The sequence below is a fragment of the Salvia hispanica genome, chromosome 3 (assembly GCF_023119035.1).
Source record: "Salvia hispanica cultivar TCC Black 2014 chromosome 3, UniMelb_Shisp_WGS_1.0, whole genome shotgun sequence".
NCBI lineage: Eukaryota > Viridiplantae > Streptophyta > Magnoliopsida > Lamiales > Lamiaceae > Salvia > Salvia hispanica.
In genome coordinates, this window is record NC_062967.1 from 8672390 (window position 1) to 8695815 (window position 23426).

The window sequence follows — 23426 nt, forward strand, 5'->3', positions numbered from 1 at the left end:
TCTATATTTTGCATTACACATAAGTTAATTTTGCTTTTGAAGTAGTTTTTATCCTTCAATTGCAAAATTTTAATTTTATTGATAAGGAAAGCAGACTAAAATTACTGTTGGGACAGTCATTTTTTTTCTGATCCATATATATTGTTGGATCCAGGGGCTAACACACTGAAGAAGAAGGTAGGGCTTAAGTCCTTACCCAAAATGAGTTTTGTATCTTTTCGACTTCTAATATTTTTTGAAAACTGCAGGAAGCCCTTACAATATAGGTGTTGTTGAAGACTAAATTATTGATAATTGAATAATCAGAGTGGCTGAATCTGAAAATAAATATTGAGGTGTTTCCCATCCCAAATACTACACCTGTTTGTGTTTCAAATTCTACTGTTTCTGTTTTAAAAGCAATAATAAATCTTTCTTACATGAATTCTACAATTCAAAAAACACTCAAGTACATGAGACAGATGGTTCATGTCATGGATGTGACTATGATAGACTGATAGTATACTTAAAGGTTGATTATGATAATGAGATGTTTCTCATTTTTTGACTGACATATTGAAACTCTGATTCTTGTTTGTGTAGGTTGGAAATGAGCCATGCACGGTCAAACAGAGCATCCCTTTGTTCGAAGAACACTGGAAGTCAAAGAACAGTAAGAGCAAGCTCATACGTGCCATTAAACATGACGTTGATCAAGCTGAAAAACAGTGCCCCGTAAAATTACCTTCACAGTGTTCTTCAGAACGGAGATGAAATCTGGCCAGCTAGCTGATGGGGGGAAGTTTTGCGGAGCACAGTTTTTCAGCTTGATAAACGTCATGTTTAATGGCACGGCTCAGCTTGATCTTACTGTTCTTAGACTTCCCGTGTTCAAACAAAGGATACTCTGTTTTACCCTGCTTGGGCCTTTTCTTTGCCAATTTTGCTTCTCATAATCCCCATTTCGTTTATGGAATCATTCATATGGATTATTCTTACCTATTGCACAATTGGATTTCGTTTATGGAATCATTCGTCAATTTTGTTTGTTCTTAAATTACTATTCAGTAAAACCATATCAATTTTCCTAGTATTATACTATTTCACTATAAATCCCTTTTTTGTTGGTTCACTTTAAAATATCTTATTTTATTTTTACTATTTTTATAAATGAATTTTGATTTTCATTTACATTTCATAAAACCCAATGCGAAATTAGAGTAAGAATATCTAATGGCAGACTAATAGAGTTAGTTGCTTTGATAAAGCAGATACTCCTAGTTTTCTTCATTGAGACTACCCAATAAAAGCGAATGATTCGCTTTGTTAAAGTTAGTGTGGTTTTCAAATGAGATTAAACTTTAGTTCACAATAATCTTAAACTAAATGATTTTAAATGATAGACATAGTTAGAGTTTCAATTAAGTAGGAATATGACAGAAATAATCTTATTCATTTGTTGGAACTCTAAATATTCAAACTAGTGGTTTTATAAATAAACCCTTTGCCCTATTTGGCCGAGTGGTTTCGAGACCATATTATATCCTCTAAGTACCAAGATCGACTCTAATGGAATACAAAAAATAATTGATTTACAGGAATTTCATCTCACCCATAATTTGGCTATATCTCGATAGTTCATCTTCCTCATCCTCCTCCTCCTCCTCCTCCTGTGTCTCCGGCTTTGCAGCGCTCTGAACCTCAGCTGTGTCCGTGGCTGCGTCCTCATTCTCCTCTTTCTTACCATCCTCGTGCTTTCCTCCATCATCCTTCACGGTGAGCGACAAAGGTATATAAGAGAATTTTCATTAACAACAATAGGAAAGGTTAGGTACAGATGATGTGAATTGGTATAACAGCAAACATACATCAGCATTTGACACACCCTCATCCGGGACCCCTTCGGTGCTCGTGCAATCTTCCAACTCTTCTTGCTCCCTTATTTTATTTAAGTTTTCTATCACCTTTCCGAAATGGGACAGATCTGCACGATGGCGATATACCGACATTTAGACATATTATAGAGATATCGAACAAGTATCTTTACTTCAAACATACAGTACTGATCTTCCCGAATTAAGTAGAGTTAATGGAAGCTCACCTTTGCTGCGGTTAGTAAAGGCTTCACGAAGCCTCAGTGGGTACTGTCGTTCTTCTTTCTTGTACTTGTTCCTTATCTGTTCCCGGGTACGACCAGGAAAAAGCTGTGCTATCATAGAAAAGTCGGTCCCAAACTGCTGCACAGCCTGTCAAATAGATTAGAAACAAAAGATTAAGACTCGGTAGGGACTTGATTCGGTTCACGGGGAGAATAATGAGTTTTATTCCTTTGTTTATAATCCGCATTATGAAGCAGACGCAAAACTTTGTCATTCTAGTCCATTTATGTTGTTAAATTCTCTAAATTCTGTCCCACGTCGACTTGGTGATGATCCAATCTAATCTATATAAGTGTGGATAACCCTCCCCCTTATGAGGCTTTTTAAGGGGTGAGTGACCCATTTCTAATATATGTGTAAGAAGGAAATGTACCTCATAGAATAGTTCAGTATCCTGTTTTGTCCATCTTACTCTGGGTGTTTTTTCCATTCTAGACTGATAATTGAAGTATTCTGTGGTGTCTACTTGAGCTCCGTCTTCTTCATCGTTATTGTACAATCCAGTAGATGGATCATAATTGTAATCAGAATTACGAGTACTGCAAAAGCAACAAAACACCCCGAACCTTATGTTGCGTCCACATAACATAAGACATTATATTGCAAAAAGTAATTCTATATTTCTAGCATAATTCAAATGATTAAACTAGACATTCTCACTCACTCAGGCATGCCAAAATTCACCATTTCTAACATGACTATATTTTACTGTAACCAAAGAGATGATACTACCTCTGGTGTGTTGCAGGTGCTGCTGCCTGTCCCGTTGTTTTCTGCATAATTTGAATGATCAAATGGCTGTATCAATAAAAACTGGAGAAGTAACAACGAAAACTTGAAATTACAAAGATTTTACATCCATTAGTAGTTGCAATATTTAGACTATCGATAAAACGAATTTAATGCATACTGCACATACCATCTGCTTCTCTTTGTACTCTGCAAGGAGAATCAAATTCCTAAAAGACAGCTCTCTAGGGTTAAATTCTTCTTCAGGAATGTTGAGCAAATTCTTATCCACTACATTGAAATGTTTCTCGTCAATATATTAATCCGGAATCAAACTAAATACAGATCAGTACCAGACAACTTACAAATTCGTCTCCGCCGAGTGGAGTGAGAGAACTTTTTCGGCTTTGTGCATGTCTCCTGTTCTGGTGCCTCTTTTGCCTTCTTGCTCTTTCTAGGCGGTTTTTCTTTGTCATTCTCAGTTTTCTTCAATTTCCGCTTCGAGTTTTTCTTTTGTGATCCATTTTCCACTTGAGGTTGCTCACTATTTATGTTTTGTTCATCTATTGCAGAACTGAAAGGATGCTCTTCAGAGAGTTGCCCACTGGCAAGGGTTTCATCTCCTTCCTCGTCCACTAATTTACCAACACTCGTATCCCTTTTCTTTGAGCGTACTGATCTACCAGCTGCTCCAGTCTCCTCACTTAATGTTGAAGCTTGCTGCTTACCTGATGCAGCACTGGGTTTATGCTTTCCGGTCTTTGCTCGACGAGAAGCCTAATAGCATGGAAAACACAACATAAGTTAAGCTGCAAATAACTGTTCAAGCAGAACAACTTATAGAACAAATAACTTACTAGTTTAGAGGGAACTTCAGGCAAATCCTCCACATGGATACACGAGTCTGATTGAGGCACCTCCATCAGATTTATAGACTCTTCATCCAAAGGAAGTTCAGATGTTGATTTGGTGGGAAAAGTATCAGTGAATCCCGGAGATGAAAGATCAACAGCATCGCCGTTTTGAGATGTAGGAATCGAATTATTTTCTGCAGAATCTTGTTGAAGTGAGTTTAAGTCTGGCATTACAGAATCCATGACATCCATCTCCTGAAATTGATAATTGGAGCTCAAACTCAGTGAATGCATGTTTAAGTCGATGGTTGAGAAACAACACAAACACATAAATACTGGCCCTTTACCTCTATTACCCGTCTGCCATCCATGTCATTATATACATCAGCACTTGAAACTAGAGGCTCACCAGCACCTAAGGCATCTGCTTCTGCTGCCTGATCAGACTCTTTAGTAGCATCAGCCACATAAAAGGTATTTGTAGAGTCGTCAATGGATGAAGAAACTTGAGTCCCTTCCCTTCCTCCTATATTCTCAGTTTTTGGGGCATTAGAAGCTACTTCCTTTGAAGAAGGGATGGTGCATTCTGTGTGAGGTAAATTAAGTAACTGGTATTAGTAGGCCGAATTGATAGCTAAGATGAGCTTAGGGAAACATTAACTGGACAAATAAAGGGCAATCAAGCTATAGAGTTTTCTGTTAATATGTCCATCTATCTTTCCAATAAAATAATTGATAAGGGAAAATAACTTTTGGTACTGTTGAAAATAAGATAAAATAATTGAAAGGCAAATAACTTTTGGTACTGTTAAAATAAGATATGTAACCAAAATAACTACTGTGCAAACAACCATGAAAATACTAACTTTGCTCCAGCGGCTTAACAATAGGTTCACTTGAGTCATGTGGTGCAGAATTAACTGATTGAACTTCATTTGAGGAAGCAACCAAACTTTTTGCTGAGACCTTCTGTGGTTGGAACTTTGGCTTCGGACGAAACTTTCCTGCTACCCTAGCTGCTTAGGCATGCAACATCATTAATGACATTGCATAACAAAACACATTTTGAGACAGGAACTCAAAAACCCCCAGCCGTCTTACCATTCTTTACTGGTTCATTATCAAAGATATCATCAAATGGATCGAAAGCATCAGCCGTGGCAACATGTCCTGCATAAAACAATTTCTTAATTACAAACAGGAAACAACCTAATTTCATTCTTGAGCCATTGCCATCAGTGACACTATATGTGAGGGTTACAAGTTCATTAGTTTTCCTATGATTAAAGAACTCACATAATCACATTTATGCAATTCTATCTCTTCTCCTTATTTCAGTAGCATACTTACTGTTAAATTAGGGCATTCAGTAACCTTAAGGAGTTCCTAAAGTATAATCACTTAATTAATCTTAGAACACTAGTTAAATACTAAGAAAGAAGATAATATCTAGGCACCAATCGTAAAAGAACGATTTAATTGGAAACGTTCTAGCCAGGAATATCATCATCGTTCAACAATCCAACAGGCAATTGTCACAAATGCGTAGAGCAAGTGTATCTATCAAGTAATATTCATGTAATTATATGCATCAGCACTTAAAAATATAGGCTCACCAGCGCCTAAGGCATCTACTCTTGATGCCAGGTCAGAATCTTTAGTAACCTCAGCCATCTTACATGTATTTGTAGAGTCGTCAATGGATGAAAAAACCTGAGTCCCTACCCTTCCTCCTATATTCTCATCGTTGGGGGAATTAGAAGCAACTTCCTTTGAAGAAGGGATGGTGCATCCTGTGAGGTAAAGTAAAGTAGCTGGTATTAGTAGCCAAATTGATAGCTAAGATGAGCTTAGGGAAAAAATAACTGGTAAATAGAGGGCAATCACACTATAGAGTATTCTCTTACCGATATCAGTGTGATGAAGAGAATCAGTATAAGCTTCAGACCCAATTAATACATCAGGATTCTGAGAGAAGGAAATATTTGCATCAGCGGACTAAGAGAATGATCCTGAAATAGAACTAAAGTACTCACCTCTTCTACTGACACAGCATGAAAGTCGGGCTTGTCATTTGGCACAACATCTGAACCTGAAATCACATATAAGAAAAATCAATACTTGAATATCAATCTATCCTTAAACATAAAACTGCACAACATGATTCATTTGCTACTCTTCAAACAAATTTTTAGGTGATTAAATATTGTTAAACTCAACCAATAAATGCTGACCGTTCTCTAATTGCTCTACATTCTTAATAGAATGACTCAACTCGCTAACAAAATAATGATTTGGCATGCCATTGTGTTGTCATTAGGCAGAAGATTCAAAACCGAAATCGTAATAGTATCCATCTATGTTTTTGATAAACAATTGAAAGGCAGATAACTTTTGGTACTGTTCAAAAAAAGATTTGTCATCAAAATAACTAATGTGCAAACAACCATGAAATTACTAACTTTGCTCCAGCGGCTTCACAGTGTGGATAGGTTCACTTGAGTCATGTGGTGCAGAATGAACAGTTTGGACTGCCTGTGAGGAAGCAACCGAACTTTTTGCTGAGACCTTCTTCTGTGGTCGGACCTTTGGCTTGGGCCGAAACTTTCCTGCTGCCCTAGCTGCTTAGGCATGCAACATCATCAATAACATTGCATAACAAGACACATTTTGAAACAGGAGATCCAAAATCTTACCATTCTTCACTGGCTCATTACCAAAGATATCATCAAATGGATCGAAATCATCAGCCATCACAATATATCCTGCACAAAACAACTCAATTACAAACAGGAAACAACCTAATTTCATTCTTGAGTCATTGCCATCACTCATCGGTGACATTATTTGTGAGGGCTACTAGTTCATTAGTTTTCCCATGGTTAAAGAACTCACATAGTCACATAAACATTTATGCAATTCTGTCTCTTCTCCTTATTTCAGTAGCATAATGTCTGTTAAATTAGGGAATTCAGTAACCTTTAGGGGTTCTTATAGTACAATCACTTAGATAATCTTACAAATCTAGTTAAAGAAGAAAGAAACTTAAACATCTAGACATCAATTGTAAAAAATAATGATTCATATGTATAGAAACTGTATATATCAAATATCAATGAGGAAGATTCCGGCAAATCTATTAGTGCCACTGAATTGACAGACTAAAAAATAGCAGTATGTCATGAATCTCAGGTATAATCCCACAAAATCATACTATTCAGCAAAAACACATAATAATGAAATGAGAAAATTTATGGAGGCAAATTGATCTGGGCAGACTAAAATTCACTAGAATTTGTAGGCCCCACAATAGAATTGTAGAACCCTAGCTTAAATCCCAGACAGCGACACCGCGTTTTAGAGCCAACACATACAGGGCACACTAAATTCAATAAATTGCACAACTATTACTTGGCATTGTACTCACCGTTCTCCAATTATTCAACGAGGAACCGCTGCCGACAGTGGAACTCCCGAATCGCGGCGAAAACGTGGCCTGTTGACTGAAAGCTTTGCTCCCAAGGCTCACCGGAGACTTGGTGGGGGACCGATGGCGCACGTCGAGCCGAGAGGATGGCGCTCGTCGAGCTGAGAGCGCCCATTCATGACAAATCACACCAATTAGCACAAATTCATGCTTATTTATGAAAATAAAAAACAAAATCCCAAACTCATGCTTTTCAATTGCTCAACCTAGGATGAAATTCTCTACTTGAGACACAATTCAACTATAGGGTGCTGGAAAATCAGAAGGATCCCCAACCTTATTTTCACAATAATTGGGTTTGGACTTTAGAGATCCAAGCTTGAATTTCTATATCAATGGTGGATTGGAAGAGCGAAAAGGAGTATAAGCCGCCGCATGCGGATGGGAGATGCGGCGGGCAGTAGGAGCGGCGTTGACAGTTATTTCGCGCGCAAAGAGCGTCGTGTTAAGTGGGAGAGATGAGATGAGTGGTGAATTAGTGTGTGAAGGTGTTTATTTTCTCTGCTTAGTGGGCTTCCTATCAAAGGCCCAATGTGGGAAACTCATTCATGGCAAAAACTATTATTACTCTATGTTGGGCTTTTAATGTTTTAAATTTTATAATAATGGGTTTTTTATTTTAATTTAGATATTTTACTCTTTGGTTTTCTTTATATTGTGTATATTACTCTATGTTGTGTATTGTGTTTTATGGAGTAGTAGTTTATTTTATGAGAGGGGATTTTCGGTTTTCTTTATATTGTGTATTCTGTTTTATTTTATTTATGAGTATTAAAAGATAAGTACATTAATAAGCCAAATACGTAAAATACCAAAAAGATTGATATATTGACAACTAATTAGCATGTTGAATGTTGATGCGGCACTAATTAACAATAATCTCTTACTTACTATTTTTTTTCTCCCTTACTTTTTTCTTTCTTTATTTAACCACTAATTAACATGTCTCACTTACCTTAGCATGGACTAAAATTTATTACTACTAGTATTTACAACCGATTTTAATTACTACTAAAATTTATTACTACTAGTATTTACATTTTGAAAATGGCAAATCCTCAATTCTCTCTTCTAAATCCAATCTGGAATCCCTACACCGCTGATTCTCGTTGCCCGACACCTCTCTCTGACTCCCGAATCGCGACGTCATCGCTGGGGTCGTTAGTCACGCACAGTGAGAAAGAGAAATGGTAGCACCAACAATGGCTACCTCTTCAACTGTGGTCGGATTGGTGACTTCCACTTTGTCTTCCCCAACAAAGATGAATCTCTCTTCTGGTTATTATACCAATAGGTAGCATTTTCTTTTTCCTTTGGGTCGTCTCAATTTCAAAAATCTGTCCTAATTGATGATATATTTATCAATTATGTGTATGGCTTCGAACATATTGTTGTGGACATCATGTATCGATTCTTTTGTTGCATTTAACATATATTAATAAATTTGATAATAGTTTGTGTTTTATTTAACAATTTACATAATCTTAATCAGGCATGTATCATTGAATACTTATCTTTTGTACGTTATGGTAGAGGCCATTAGAGTTATGATCCAATCTATCCTGCATCAGTAACTCTAGGAATGTGATTGAAATTTAGCACTTCATGGCATGGATTAAACTAGCATGAATTAAACTAACATGAATTAAACCTGCATCTACACTCATTCAGTTACCATTCCCCCTCTCACATATTACTCACAGCATAAACTGCATTTTTTTGGTGAAAATTAACTAAATTGGGATACTGAATACAAAGCCCCTCATGTAAAATCAAACACAAATTAACTACAAATTTGTTGAAAGAACCGATTAAATTCAAAAGATGAACCAAAAAAAAGTTAGAATTTCACTTTGGCTTTCCATCAAAGTAAGAAATTTGAGTACCAGATTATCATCAATCAATCGTAGAGAAGCGGCTAGGGCACAGTTGTATCGAAATGCCTGCGGAATAATTCAACATCTCTTCCAAAAGAATCGAGGAGAGAAAACAGGGAACGCGAAGAGAGAGGGAGAGAGAAAGCGGCTAGGGCCTTTTCTTTTTTTTTTTCCTGTTTTATATGTGACCCGTTTTCATATTGACTCGAAAAAAGGTCCGCGTCTTTTTTAATATTAACCCGATTTTTCATGGAATTGATTTAGTACAATTCTTTTACTAATCCATGAAACTGGAATTCGAATTCCAATTCGAATTCGAATTCCAAATCCACATATTTTTGTATTGCCGAACAATAGAATTTGAATTGAAGGCTCCAATTCCAAGACTTGAATTCTATGATACCGAACGCATCCTTAGGATTTTTCATTAGTCTTTTTATAGATTGTCTCAGTTTCAAGAATCTCGTGTCTTAATTGATGATTTAGTTGTTACTTATAGGGAAATTGGTCTATAAAATCATGAACTTTACCTAAAATTTGGTATTTCCCATAAACTTTGAAATTGGTATATAATATCACGAACTTTGCATTTTGTTTGGTCTTTCCCGAACTCACTCAAATAAGTTATTTTCATCAAAATCTTATTTAACGTAGGCAACCGTGATATGTTTTATAATATTTTGAACCACTTTTTAAGTTCATAACATGTAGGATAAAAAGTTACGTTGAAAATCACGTTGATTTAATTGTGTGAAGTATGATGAAAAAGCCTCGTAAGTTAGTCAAATATAGTAATAGACATGCCGTGGGAAATACCAAACAAAATGCAAAGTTCGTGATATTATATACCAATTTCAAAGTTCATGGGAAATACCAAATTTTAGGCAAAGTTCATGGTTTTAGAGACCAATTTCCCTTACTTATATGTGTGGCTTCAAACATTATTATGGACATATATCGATAATTTAGTGCATTCATAAATTAGATCAAATTTGGATTTTATTTAACCATTTACATAATTTAGACTTAGACGTGCAAAAAATTAGTAGATATGAGTATCAGTTTTATGCATTATTTTTTTTAATGAAACCTTATTAGGTGAGTATAATGATTTAGTAGAATCTGGTGCATTTATATAGAATGAAAAACACCAATTAGATCAAATTTGTGTTTTATTTAACCATTTACATAATTTAGATGTGCAAAAAGCTAGTAGATTATGAGTATCACTTATGCATTATTTTTTTAATGAAACCTTATTAGGTGAGTATAGTGATTTAGTAGATCTGGTGCATTTATATAGAATGAAAAACACAAATTAGATCAAATTTGTATTTTATTTAATCATTTACTTAAATTAGACGTGCAAAAAGCTAGTAGATCATGAGTATCACTTTTATGCATTATTATTTTTAATAAAACCTGATTAGGTGAGTATAATGATTTAGTATGAAAAACACAAATTTGTGTTTTACTTAACCATTTACCTAAATTAGACGTGCAAAAAGCTAGACGTGCAAAATGCTAGTAGATCATGAGTATCACTTTTATGCATTATTTCTTTTAATGAAACCTGATTAGATGAGTATAATGATTTAGTAGAATCTGGTGCATTTATATAGAATGAAAAACACAAATTAGATCAAATTTGTGTTTTATTTAACCATTTACATAATTTAGATGTGCAAAAAGCTAGTAGATTATGAGTATCACTTTTATGCATTATTTTTTTAATGAAACCTTATTAGGTGAGTATAATGATTTAGTAGATCTGATGCATTTATATAGAATGAAAAACACAAATTAGATCAAATTTGTGTTTTATTTAACCATTTACTTAATTAGACGTGAAAAAAAAAACTAGACGTGCAAAAAGACGTGCAAAAAACTAGTAGATCATGAGTATCACTTTTATGCATTATTTTTTTTAATGAAACCTGATTAGGTGAGTATAATGATTTAATATATAGAATGAAAAAATAGAACTTATAATTACAGACATATGAAAACGACGAAATGAGACGTTATATATCTCAAATGCCACATATATGATGAAGCTTTGAAAGAGATTGGCTGAGAAGAGACCGTAACGTGATGGAGATTAAATTTACTTGCACAAAATGCATTGCATTGTTTGATGACACTAGAATCTATTGCAGATGACATGTTGCATGAAATACTGAGCCCACTCACAAATGTCAAGGACCTGGCATTTGTGAATTGTGTATCACGAAAGTTGTACACAATAAGTGAAGAGCTACTTATTAATACCCAACTGATGGAGAACCTCGCAATGTCGAGGCATACTTAACAAGGGGATTTGCCAGAACAAATTTTGGCAATTCAGGAGGGTCTAAGGATAGTCGATCCAACCATTGGGGAACCACAGTGGGTTGGATATGCAAGGCTATATGAGACAAATGAAGATGTCTCAAATGCCAGGGCAGTTTTTGAAGAGGCTGTGCAGGCCAACTTCAGTAACGTGGATCATCTTGTTACCATATGGTGTGAGCAGCAGAGATGGCGATACGACAAAGAAGATTCAAGATCACACTCAACCTAATAAAACATGCTACGAAGGAGCCATCTGCCAAGACTGATAGAGGTACAAATCTTTATAAAGTTATGTTGTTTCTATCTTTTCTACAATATTATATAAAGAGAAAATTGCCTAAAAAGTCACAAACTTTTTGGAAAGTTTGTTTTTTCCCACAAACTACAAAAGTTGCACCTAAAGTCACGAACTTTATCGGACCGTGCAAATTTCCAAACTACCGATCTGACGACATATTTCCGTTAAAAACTTATCCCACGTGGCATGCCAGAGGCGTGACTTGGTAAAATTTTTGATTGGGCACAAAACGACGTTGTTTTATGCTTTTTTTTATTGAATCTTCTTTACACGTCGCCGATTTCATCCCTAAACCGTTTGTTGACGATTTCACCCTTGTCGATTACGTTTTCCGTCGATTGAATTGGGGTTGCGCTTTTGAAATCAGCCAAAAAGAGGTTATATTACCTGAGTTTAGGGTTAAGCCAGAAATTTTGCCCAAGTCATGCATTCGACATGCCACGTGGGATAAGTTTTTAACGAAAATATGCCGCCGGGTCGGATAGTTTGAGAAATTTGCACGACCGGATAAAGTTCGTGATTTTAGGCGCAACTTTTATAATTTGTGGGAAAACCAAACTTTCCCCGAAATTTGTAATTTTTTAGGCAATTTACCCTTATATATATATATATGCACACACCGTATTGCTACTAGAAGTCAAGACATTTGGGATTAGACTTGTAAATAAATTCATAACCGTTCGAGCACAACCAATAACCATCCAAACCAGTGACGAAACCAGGAATTTTACGTTGGGGGGCCCAAATTTTCGATATTTTTCAATGTTAGTTTTGCCGAAAAATGCTACAGCATAGCGATATGGAGTTGCAAAAAATATAGAAAAATAAGAAGAAAGAAAGAGCAGAGGGTGTGTAATAAATGATAAATAAATTTGTCAAATAATATTTTATAAGAATAAAAAGATTAGATTTAAAAATATAACTATATTATACTCCTTTGACATTGAAATAAAAATTAGAGGTTAGTGAGTTTCAAACTTAGGCCACAAAGCTGACAGACCAACTCTTAAACCAAGTAAGCTAAGACTCTATCAGATATTTAATGTCTAAATAATACTACTAATACTATAATAATACGTATTGTTGAGGGGCCTATGGGCTCCCCAGGTCCCAGTGTGCCTTCGTCCCTGATCCAAACCCACTTTACTTGTTTGTATGAGTGCATTTATATAAGTAACTTGTAAAAATTAAACTTATTTTAAAACTGAGAATTCATAAAATCTGAACAAATCGTTAATAAGGTTGACAAATACAAATAGCTGGGTTATAGACGATTAATTTTTGAGGATACTGTGACATTTTCTGATAATAATTAAGCAATAGCAAAGGCGACAGATAGTACAACGTTATTATCTTAGGAGGTGTTCAGTTGGCAAGACTAAATCTCATGATTAAATATGTATTATGTTTGGTTCATAAGATTGACCTCCTCCACTAATAGTCTCATGATAATTAGTCATAGCCTCCTCCATCCAACTAAAATAATCCCACAACTTATTTCTAGATGGATAGTCTCATGGTTATTAGTCATGGTAACCGAACGCCACCTTAGTGAACAGTGTGAACACCTCAATAAAATGAGGCTGCTTTCAGTGCTAAAACAATAGGCTTCCTTGATTTGAATTGATGGCTTCTAATTATGCTATCTTGTTCATCACATTAGCCCTGCTCAACTCCATTTTCGTAGATCCTTGGCATTCGACCCTCGCCCCCTTCGAGATTTTTCGTTGCAACTCCCACGGGACTCGGTAACTACTTTTTTAGTTCTTATAATTGATTATTTTATGACTCTATAGCTACTGCAATTTTTTTTACGGACTCTAATGTTTCACATTAGTAATTGTAAAATTTAGAGAAGCTCTCTCTCAATCTCTCTTAATAAGCTAGTATTTTTAGATAAGTTGTCTTATTTATTGGTGCTTTCGTTGAGAGGTCCAATGACTCGGAGTGTGGCCAGGCTAAGAATCCAGCCATAACAAAGTAGATGTTTGGGAGGATCTCTCTCCAAACAATTCTCCAATTTAATTGGTCTGTAATCTAATGTCGACTTTATTATTTGGTCTAATCTCTAATGTCTAATTTATAAATCAAATAGGATCTTTATTTTGGGACGTAGTCACTTACTCCCTCCGTCCCGGATAATTCGGGTCATTTTGAACGGGCACGGATTTTAAGAATTGTAATGAAAAGTGAGTAGAAATGAGTTAGTGGAATATGAGATCCACTACCAAAAATGGTAAAAGTAAAATGGAACGAATTATGTGGGACGGGCCTAAATGGAAAACTGGAACGAATTATCTGGGATGGAGGGAGTATTTGATATGCAATACAATATTCCAATCTAATGTCTAGTGTACAGATAAAATGGATATGTCTCTCTTTCCAATTTGGTCTGTAATTAAATGTCTGATTTTTATTACCCCTACATAATGTGTAATCTGATGTCACACATAAGTTGTCGCAAATAAACAAATTTACGGATTTTTTCCAACTAACTTCTTTGGTTTTGGTCTCATGTTTCTATAGTAATGTAGTACTCCACTAATGTGATATTAATTCTCTTAATATTTCATTGAATTTGAATGCTTTTTCTACATATGTATAGTGACGGATAAAGGAAACGAACCAGTGCAAATGACGCTTTACAAATCCACAAATCATCATAAAATATGCATAGCTTCTTCAAGTAATTACTTAGTAGTACTGTACTAATTATAGTAGTAGTAGGGGTATTTGCCAACTAGTGAACTAGACCTATATATATAGACATAACTAACTCTATTAATTGTTTCATTCATTGTCCAGGAACACAACTACATTGAAGAGTCATTTAAAGTTTATGAGAGAGGTGTGACAATCTTCAAGTACCCAGATGTGAAGGATATTTGGGTGACCTATATTTCCAAATTTGTTGCATATCTATCCAAATTTGGTGAGAAATATAGAGGAATTAAGATGGAACGAGGTCGAGATATATTCGAGCGGGCTATTGTAGATGCTCCTGCAGAATTAGTGAAGCCTCTGTATCTTGAATATGCAAAGATGGAGGAAGACTATGGTCTTGCATATAGAATAATGGCGGTGTATGACAAGGCCACAAAAGCTGTCCCACCTAATGAGAAATTGGGAATGTACACAACATATATTATCAAGGCAGCTCAAATGTATGGCATAACAAAGACTAGGGTGATCTTCGAGCAAGCCATCAACGGATCAGAGCTTGCGGACGAGGATGTGAAGGTCATGTGTTTGAGATACGCGCGACTTGAGGAGAGTCTCGGGGAGATTGATCGTGGTCGTGCATTGTACAAGCATGCGTCGCAGTTTGCTGATCCGAGATTTGATCGTGAGGTGTGGAACAAGTGGGGTGAGTTTGAAGTGGTGCATGGGAATGAGGATACGGTCCTGGAGATGGTCCGGGTCGAGAGAAGTGTTTCGGCTAGCTATAGTCAACGCCTATGGTGCTTTGGAGAGAATCAAACTAATGAGAATCAATTAAAACAATAGTAGTACTATTTTTTATTGGACATTGATCATATATATTTCTACTGGCCTTGTTGATTATTCATTCACCTACTATTGATTCTTCTTAATTTGAACTCATGGAGATCCATCTTTGCATTCATGAAATGGAACTTTTTTGGCCCAAATTTATATTTTTCATGCGATTTGCTCTAAGTATGTATTGATGCCCACTATTCTTTTCTAATTATAATATCAATTGGTGTTGTTCGCGATTTCGATTAATATTCTATCGCATAACACTTTTATGTCAATGAGACTAAATAGAACAAATCTATGATGGCATAAATAGTAAATTTCGTTCAATTAAAAATGTTTAATTTCTTTTTATGTGGAATAATTGTCACGTTAATAGGGCTATGTTACAATATTTCACGTATTGGGCTGAAGCAGAAAGAAAGGATTTCTGGTTTGCTGATTTTGTTTACAGATTGATCGGAGGCATCTGTGTATGCCTCGTTTAGGTTTAGATACCGGAGATCAAGACTTGATCGAGATCATTGATCTTGCTGAGTGCACGCGATCAAGACTTGATCAATTATTCAGGTGGATTGATATGTGTTTTTGGTTCGGGAAAAAAAGGGAACGTTTCACCATTCGAGTTTCATAGCAGATGGTGCACGAGTCTAGTAGCTGGAGGGCTCGTTGCAGAACGTGGAAAGCTCAATGTTTGATGCAACAATATGATGACTAACTAGCTATATATATATATCAGTAATCTTCAAGAGAGTATACTGATGATGTACCTTTTTCAGTCTGTATCAGCCAACAGACGAGAGCCTCGTCATCTTCTTCTCGTTCCTGCAGAACAGTGGCGATAAACTCGAGCACGTTAAGGTAAAATTTCTACACAGCTAAGTCCTATGAATCTCCTATAAATAAAATAGCCTCTGAGGTATCCCACCTCTTCCATTTTAGGCAGGTGATTAAGTTTCTCTACAGAGAATCAGCACAGCAACGACGCCGAATACTTAGTCGATGAGTAAGGTGAACTCTGAAACAGATATCCAGACACAAGGATGGGAGTACCTGAGAGTGAAACACTGCAAAACTGCCATGACCAGGCTATAAAAGCTTCGTCTGCATTGCTGATTAGGATCACCTTATCAAAATAACTGTTGAAGGGTGAAGAGCACAAATTGATACCATAAAAACACCATCACCATTGTCTCCAATCCACTATTTCAATTTCTTAAATAAAAGATAAACATCTCTCTTGTGATACAAGAAGGAAAAGCACATTACACGGTGAAGCAGAAGCAGCGTGCAAGAAGTTATTAGGGATTACATATGTCGAATACAACAGACCATATCTTTGCTTCCATATAGTACTTAAGAATCTAGTAAGGCAGAGTTACAATTTTATGCTGCAGCAACAGTCTCCGAAGGCTTTATCTCTGGCTCAGCAACTGGTGCCTCAGCTGCTGGCGCCTCGGCCTCTGCTGCCTTGGCAGCTGGCGCCTCCGCTGGTGGAGCTTCCCAGAAGGCAGTCGCCTTGCCAGTCTTCGAAACAGTCTGGAGAACTACATCAGGCTGGACATTGCCTTTCACGGTCACCTTCTGCTGCTCGAGATCAATGTCGTATGACTCAACACCTGCAGAGTTCAAATAACACTTCATCTCTCAATAGCATACTTGCAAGAGAACATAAGCTGCTTAATGAAACATAACATTCAATGCACAAAAACTGCATACTAACTAAAAAATCATGGATGCAGAAAAAAAATACCCAAATCAGAAAGAGAAGAGTTGATGATATTGATTCTTGAAACAAGCACAAATAAGTATTGGACTAAAAAACATATACATAAACATGATGATCTTATTAGAGCTATGGATGTATAGAGAAGTTGACAAACCATCCAACTTTCCAAGAACCCTCTTAACAGCTCCCACACAGCCTTGGCATGACATGCCAACCTTCAGCTCCACAGTCTGCAATAGGATCAAAACATAGAAATACTCAGCAATAAATTTCAAGAAACTTAAATGTGAACTTAGTGTTTCACCAATCTAGCTCATAATTTGATAACCTAATTTCAGCAAGAATCAACAAAATGATCAGAACAAGATTCAAAATCAAGAACAAAACAACATGATTTTTCCACAAATAGCAGATCCAATGCATGTTTGGCCCCAAATTGATGCTTTTCAGCATTCTTCTAGCATAGGATGCAAAACCCCAGATACAGTAATTTCCCAAGATCAAATCTTTTCCAATTTTTTTTTATTAAAGTCAATCAATTTAATAATCCACCAATCAAGCAAGACAGACGAAATTAGATTAAAATCTTATAAAAAGAAGTGCACAAACATAGGATACCAAGTTAAGTCAACTAAATTCTAGGGGAAAATTGAAGTATAATAAGGCAAAAAAACTCACCTGCGACATGATGATTGAGGTTTTGCAGCTGATCAATGAAGAAAGAGGGATGGCAAAAAGTCAGAGAAGGTTATGATAATGGGATGAGATGAGACTTTGGCGCTGAGTCTCTTGATATTTATAGAGCAGAAATTTATTGAAACAATACATAAATATTTTAAATAATCTGATTTGACAGGTGATTTTGATTCTGAATTTGTTTTTCTGATATTTTAATTTTATTATTTTAAAATTCCATTTTAATAAGTTTAGATAAGAATTTTAAAGTGTCAACATTATAGCATCATTTTTCTATTTTTTACCATTGTCTCTAATGGTTAAAATCAAAATTAAATATAAGGCGAAAATAAAACCAGCCATTTAAGGCATAGTATCAATGTTGTTTTAATTAACACTTAAAAACAGAACAATATTTAATTTTATTGTATTAATTTTGATATTAACTACTCCTATTATGGAATCATTACTAACAAATTTTAAAGCTATAATTTTTATTTTAGTTTCACAATTAAATAAGTATTGTCTCTTGTTATAACTAGCTAAAAAGCACATAAATTCATTTTCTCATAATGTCAATTTGCCAATATAACTATATTTTTTTTTTCGTTCTTTCTTTAGAAAGTTCTAGAAATTTTATTTTATTATAGAAAAGTAACTAGATCCCCCGCCGCCGCACACACCAATAAATAAATTGCACTTCTAAATTCAGTATTTCACATTTTATCCAAAAATCACATAAAATATCTCTAAATTTATTGGGTCCTTTCCAAAAACAATATCATATTCACAGGCTACTCATACCCCAAATATAGTCAATTTTGAATCATTTTGATTCAAATTGGTCCGTTCAACCACACATTCAATTCAATGGCTTTTCTTTTTTCCAAAGGTTTTCAAATCCTTCATCTCTCAATATCATGGAATGTCGTTGTGGAAAATCGATGCGTATCAAATACTTCAGGTTCCATAATATTAAAATAATTATTATTTTTAAATATATTTTCAAGCGCCCACTAATCATGTTCCGACACGAATACTACTATACTAGAATAAGTATTCGTATCTCACGTCTCTTGAGCAAGTGCATTGATGAATGTAATAAGATGCGGATAAAATACTTTACAGTTTAAAAGAAACCACATCATTATTAATTATAAGAAGGTGGTAAATGAATAAAACTAATTAACGTACCTAAAGTTGTTGAAAATGGGAAATTTGTTGATTGGTGACCAAATTTCTTGGCATATCGTAGAAGGAAGGCATATTTTTTTCGATCAAGGTGGACCTAAAAATACCACATTCTATTCTTTAGGGTTAGTATTATTAGTAGTACTACCAAATACTATACTCTTTATTCTATGGTACTACAATTGCAAAGATGTACTACTTCAAAGCTCATGAAGTACAAGCACGTGAAATAAGTGAGTGCATTTTATTAACTTGGAAGATTAAAAAAAATGGTAGCAATCGATACATGATTCTTATTGTACTAAATCATTTTTATATGATCAATTGTTGGGTTTTTTAATCATTTTATAAAATGTATACTAGTCTTGTACTTATGGAAGTTTGTGTTGAGAAGAAGTAATTGCAATTGATGGGTAGCTAGTGAATTGGAAATATTAATAATATCAAACCAAGAATTTATATTTATAATTGATGCGGACATCTCAAAATAATGTTAGCTAGTGTCTTTTTAACTTAAATTACAAAAGAAAAACAATCCATGCATGATTCTATAAAATGATCAATTTTTTATTTTTTAATCATTATACTTGCTTCGTCCCGTAATAATATGCATTTTTAGTTGGATATTGATTTTAAAGCACAATTGGTAAAATAAGAGAAAATGACATTTTCTAAAAAATTAGGGTTTGATATCGAATATTCAAATTTCTCAAATTATACAGTAGTTTTGTTCTCCCTATTTTCCCCCTTTCTTAATTTGGATAAATTCATCCTTAACTTGATGGTTGACAATTCAATTCAATCGTTCTAGACAAAAGGTCAATATTCTTACTCGATTATTCTAGGTAATCCATAATTTTCAAGATTAGTTATGGTAGTACAAATTGTACTAGTTAATAATAAACGAATTGTGATAACTCAATAATACTACTATAAAATGGCCAAAAGTCGCAGTTTGTTTGATATGCTGTTGAGTCTTATGATATGTTAATTTATTTCATTTGTTACCTTTACGTTTTTGGTAGAATTTTGTTAGTTTTTTTTAGGGGAAGGGCCTTTCAATATACTATCTCAATTTGAACCTTTGAATGTTGGATCTCAACTTCATTGGCTTTTTATTTAAAGTTTAGCAGTATAAATTAAAACAAATTCCATTATCCATTGGGCTTTGGCCTTTGGGTGACCTCGTTTAGTTGATTTCATGAATTGCTCTCTTACCCGAATGTTAAAAAAAAAAAAAAACAAGTTTCCTATTGTATTTAGATCCAACTCAACTAGCAACCTTTTATTTTGATAAATAAATAAAAAAATACACAACATAAATATTATTTTATTAAGAGAAGCGGAAGTGTAATTAGTCAGCCAAGTAAATTTACAGTTTCGAGTTTAAATTGGTAACCGAAAGATTCAATTCCAATCTAAAATCAATCATTTTAGGCAATTTTGCATGGTTTTTAACAATTTTCTCCAAGTTACCATGATTATGAGCCAAAGATTATTAACTATTCCAAAAATTCCGAAACTGAATCATGATTCCATGATCGGAATTATCAGTCCAACTGAACGGACAATTTCAATTTAATAATGCATCCATAAATGCACTCATAAAAAGAAAGTTCAATAAAATAATAAAGACGAAGGGAATATTTTAGACCACATAGGTCGTCTGAGCACAATAGAAAATATAAACTAACCAAGATTAGTTTGCATAGATTCCCTGAGAGTAGAAAAAACAGCACCCCAACCCGAATCGGACGGATGGATCGAATCCCAAAAAATCGAACGGCTAAGATCCCCGCACACCACATACTTCTTTTTCCCGTTCTTGTCAACTCCTCCACACTCACCACTGCAACATGGCTTCAATCTATTTGGCCCATCTCCTAATTAAATTCCACAAAAACCCAAAACGTTAGGTGAAATTCAAACCCGTGATCTATTAGTCAGAAACGTTTTGGGGAATTCGAGATTTCGTACCCAAGGCAGAAAGGAAGCTAGTGTAGAGGTCCAAATATGTGAAGATAGGAGAAGCAGCCTCAGAGTTCAATTGAAATATATTTTGCTCCAACAATTGGTTGTGTGACATTGAGAAATTATTGAGTGCTGCATTGCAATTTTGGTATGAATTTGAGGCTGTGCTTTGAGGCAAACAACCTAAGGGTCCAATTCCTGTCACAAATATTTTCTTGATTCCAAAGCTATTTAGCCTCTTCACATTTGACATCAGTTGGTTGATCACTGATCTTGAGAATCCTTCTAGTCCCTGACTCACAAGGTTCGTCGTGATAAAAGAAATAGGGTTAATGATCGAATATATCCCGACTTTTAATAATTTTATATTTATTTTAAATTACATTGAAATTTATAAATTTTTATCTTTAGTAATTATATTAATTTTAGCCTATAATTTTCAACCTACGTAATTATCTTGAATACATTAGCTAGTTCATTATTTTCCGCTCGCCACCTTAAAAGGGACAAAAAAGTTTTCATATAATTACTTTTTAAAAAAATTAATCTTCACGTATATAATTTACTTTGGAAGAAAACTAATTGGCCAACTCCGACAAAACATTTCACCATTATATTGTTGGAGTGAAATTCCGATAATAGAATTTGATACTAAGTTGACAAGATTGAAAAAATATCAAATTAAAAAAAAAATGGATAAAATTAAGTGAGAGATAAATTTCAAATGTTGTGATAAAAATGATAAAATCACTAAAAGTTAGTAGAGTAAATTGATTTATTTTGTTGTCCGTGATTTTTTTTATAGTAATGATTGGGATATTATTATTTATAAATAGACACACGATATATAAATAAAAATATGATTAGAAAAATGGGAAATGTAATTTGTTGAACAACTTTAATACCTGGAAGGCGCCGTTTCTAGCTAGATAAGCACCATAGTCGTTGCCGGCAAGGGACACGAGGGCGATTGAGGAACTCAAGTCGTGTGTGGCAAACACGTTTTTCTCTATAAGTTGTTGGAGAAAATCAATTTGTGTGGTCATGTTTGGTAGATCATACAATGTCTGGAACACCCCAGACCCTCCATGAGCAAAATTGATCCCATTTTCTACCACTGATTTTGCGCCGGAATTCTTGATCCGACGGTACACCAAAGGCGCCCTTACACCAAAAAACGAGGCTGCAAGGTGTAACAATTGAGCCGAATCAAATATGCATCGCAATATCGCAAGAGGGCCTAATTTTCCATTTGGGTATGCTAAAAATGCAATGAACTCAGTAAACCAATATTTTAAAAAACGTATGTTGTTAACCATGAACGAAATATTATTGTATATACAAAAAATATTATCATAGTAAAATATAGCACATAAAAAAGAATTATCATATGTTGTTGATCCATGGAAAACACTAGTTATAATGAACTTGTGTTTTGGTCTTGGTTGCCTTAAATCACTCTTCTTCTTATGTATATATAATTTATAAATCAAACTTCGTAGTATTTAATTTCATTACTATAATTGAACCAACATAAGAAAACACTAGTAACGATAGGTGAGAAATTACTGATTGACAATACGAATAGGACTTCAATAAAAAATCCTATGTCGCATATATAGTAGAAATTTTCATAATTCTTATTAGAAAAAATTGTGATATATACTTTTTGAGATCACACCAATATCTTATTATATGATACATATTACCATTCGGTCAGTCCACGAAAATTTGATACACTTCGCTTTTACAATTTGGTAGTGGACCTATATTAATGCTTCGTTAAATGCTAGCGTTTATTATAAAACTAATACTTTAAAAATCCCACCAATTTTTTCAACTCACCCCATTACATTTCTTAAAACCCGTGTCGGGTCAAAGTGTAGCAAATTTTGGGGACGGAGGTAGTAACTCATTAATTAATTAGTAAAACCCAAATACTATAGGATAGTTCTCTTCCAACCAATAAATCGAGAGGTCGAGTCAATTAATATAAATAGTTAATATAGTGTGAACATACCAATGTAATCTGTGAGAACCCGACCATCGGAGAATCTTCCAGGAAGGTTCTCCGGGTAAGTGAGGCCGTAAGGAGTCTTCCACGATACTGAGACCGACGGCAGGTTTCCCGTGTCTGCATACGAATCTCCGAACGCGAACAGCAGCTTCACATTTCTTCCACCAACATCATCCTTTCCTGCTTCAAATATCAATGTCAGAAATCAAATTGTTCTGTACTAAAAATGTTGAAGAAAAGTGTGAAACCTTTGGAGGGAACAGCAGAAGAGAGGAGGCAGATGAATAGTGTCAAGACCACTTTCTTTCCCATTTTTGGTCGACAAATTGAAATGTAATGAAAAATAGTATATTGATTTGATTCAAGATTTATATAAACTGATTAGTTGTGGCAGGTGAGAAATAACTGAAACTTATAAATTTAACACCGAATGCAATAAATGTTGTTACTATAATTTCACAGACAATAAATATTAGATAAATAATGCCAAAGAATAATTAACCATGGATGGAGCTGGTTGGTAGAGTGACACCAAAATTAATTAATGACCAGTGAATTTAAATTTTAAAAAAGATTAAAAAGTGAAAATAAAATTAGCTAAGATGCTTGAGGCCTCTGTTTGATTATA

The 23426-nt window shown here is 34.7% G+C and overlaps 3 protein-coding genes across 4 annotated transcripts; all 3 read right to left on the bottom strand.

Annotated features, from left to right (window-relative positions):
• Positions 1-1400: 1400 nt before the first annotated feature.
• LOC125216464 (transcription factor TFIIIB component B'') lies at positions 1401-9110 on the bottom strand. 2 transcript variants are annotated; one of them, XM_048118178.1, is made up of 18 exons: positions 9095-9110; positions 7149-7309; positions 6418-6486; positions 6184-6342; positions 5758-5813; positions 5629-5689; positions 5338-5514; positions 4823-4891; positions 4588-4737; positions 4069-4307; positions 3725-3976; positions 3233-3644; positions 3058-3158; positions 2871-2911; positions 2512-2677; positions 2081-2225; positions 1848-1963; positions 1401-1748 (listed from the first exon to the last, which is right to left on the bottom strand). In XM_048118178.1, exons 3-18 carry the CDS (start codon positions 6473-6475, stop codon positions 1572-1574), a joined length of 2379 nt encoding a protein of 792 aa, XP_047974135.1. In that variant the 5' UTR covers positions 6476-6486; positions 7149-7309; positions 9095-9110; the 3' UTR covers positions 1401-1571. The 2 variants fall into 2 exon arrangements, with proteins under 2 accessions (XP_047974135.1, XP_047974134.1); XM_048118177.1 differs by lacking the exon at positions 9095-9110 and adding an exon at positions 7485-7656.
• Positions 9111-16404: 7294 nt separating this feature from the next.
• On the bottom strand, positions 16405-18868 carry LOC125214986 (copper transport protein ATX1-like). The gene is made up of 4 exons (XM_048116251.1): positions 18814-18868; positions 17623-17650; positions 17099-17174; positions 16405-16834 (listed from the first exon to the last, which is right to left on the bottom strand). Exons 2-4 carry the CDS (start codon positions 17629-17631, stop codon positions 16602-16604), a joined length of 318 nt encoding a protein of 105 aa, XP_047972208.1. The 5' UTR covers positions 17632-17650; positions 18814-18868; the 3' UTR covers positions 16405-16601.
• A 1539-nt stretch (positions 18869-20407) lies between these two features.
• On the bottom strand, positions 20408-23124 carry LOC125216209 (GDSL esterase/lipase At5g03610-like). Its single transcript, XM_048117867.1, has 5 exons — positions 23047-23124; positions 22802-22978; positions 21687-21964; positions 20788-21073; positions 20408-20693 (listed from the first exon to the last, which is right to left on the bottom strand). The coding sequence occupies exons 1-5, from the start codon at positions 23108-23110 to the stop codon at positions 20500-20502; spliced, it is 999 nt and encodes a 332-aa protein (XP_047973824.1). The 5' UTR covers positions 23111-23124; the 3' UTR covers positions 20408-20499.
• Between the last annotated feature and the right edge of the window lie 302 nt (positions 23125-23426).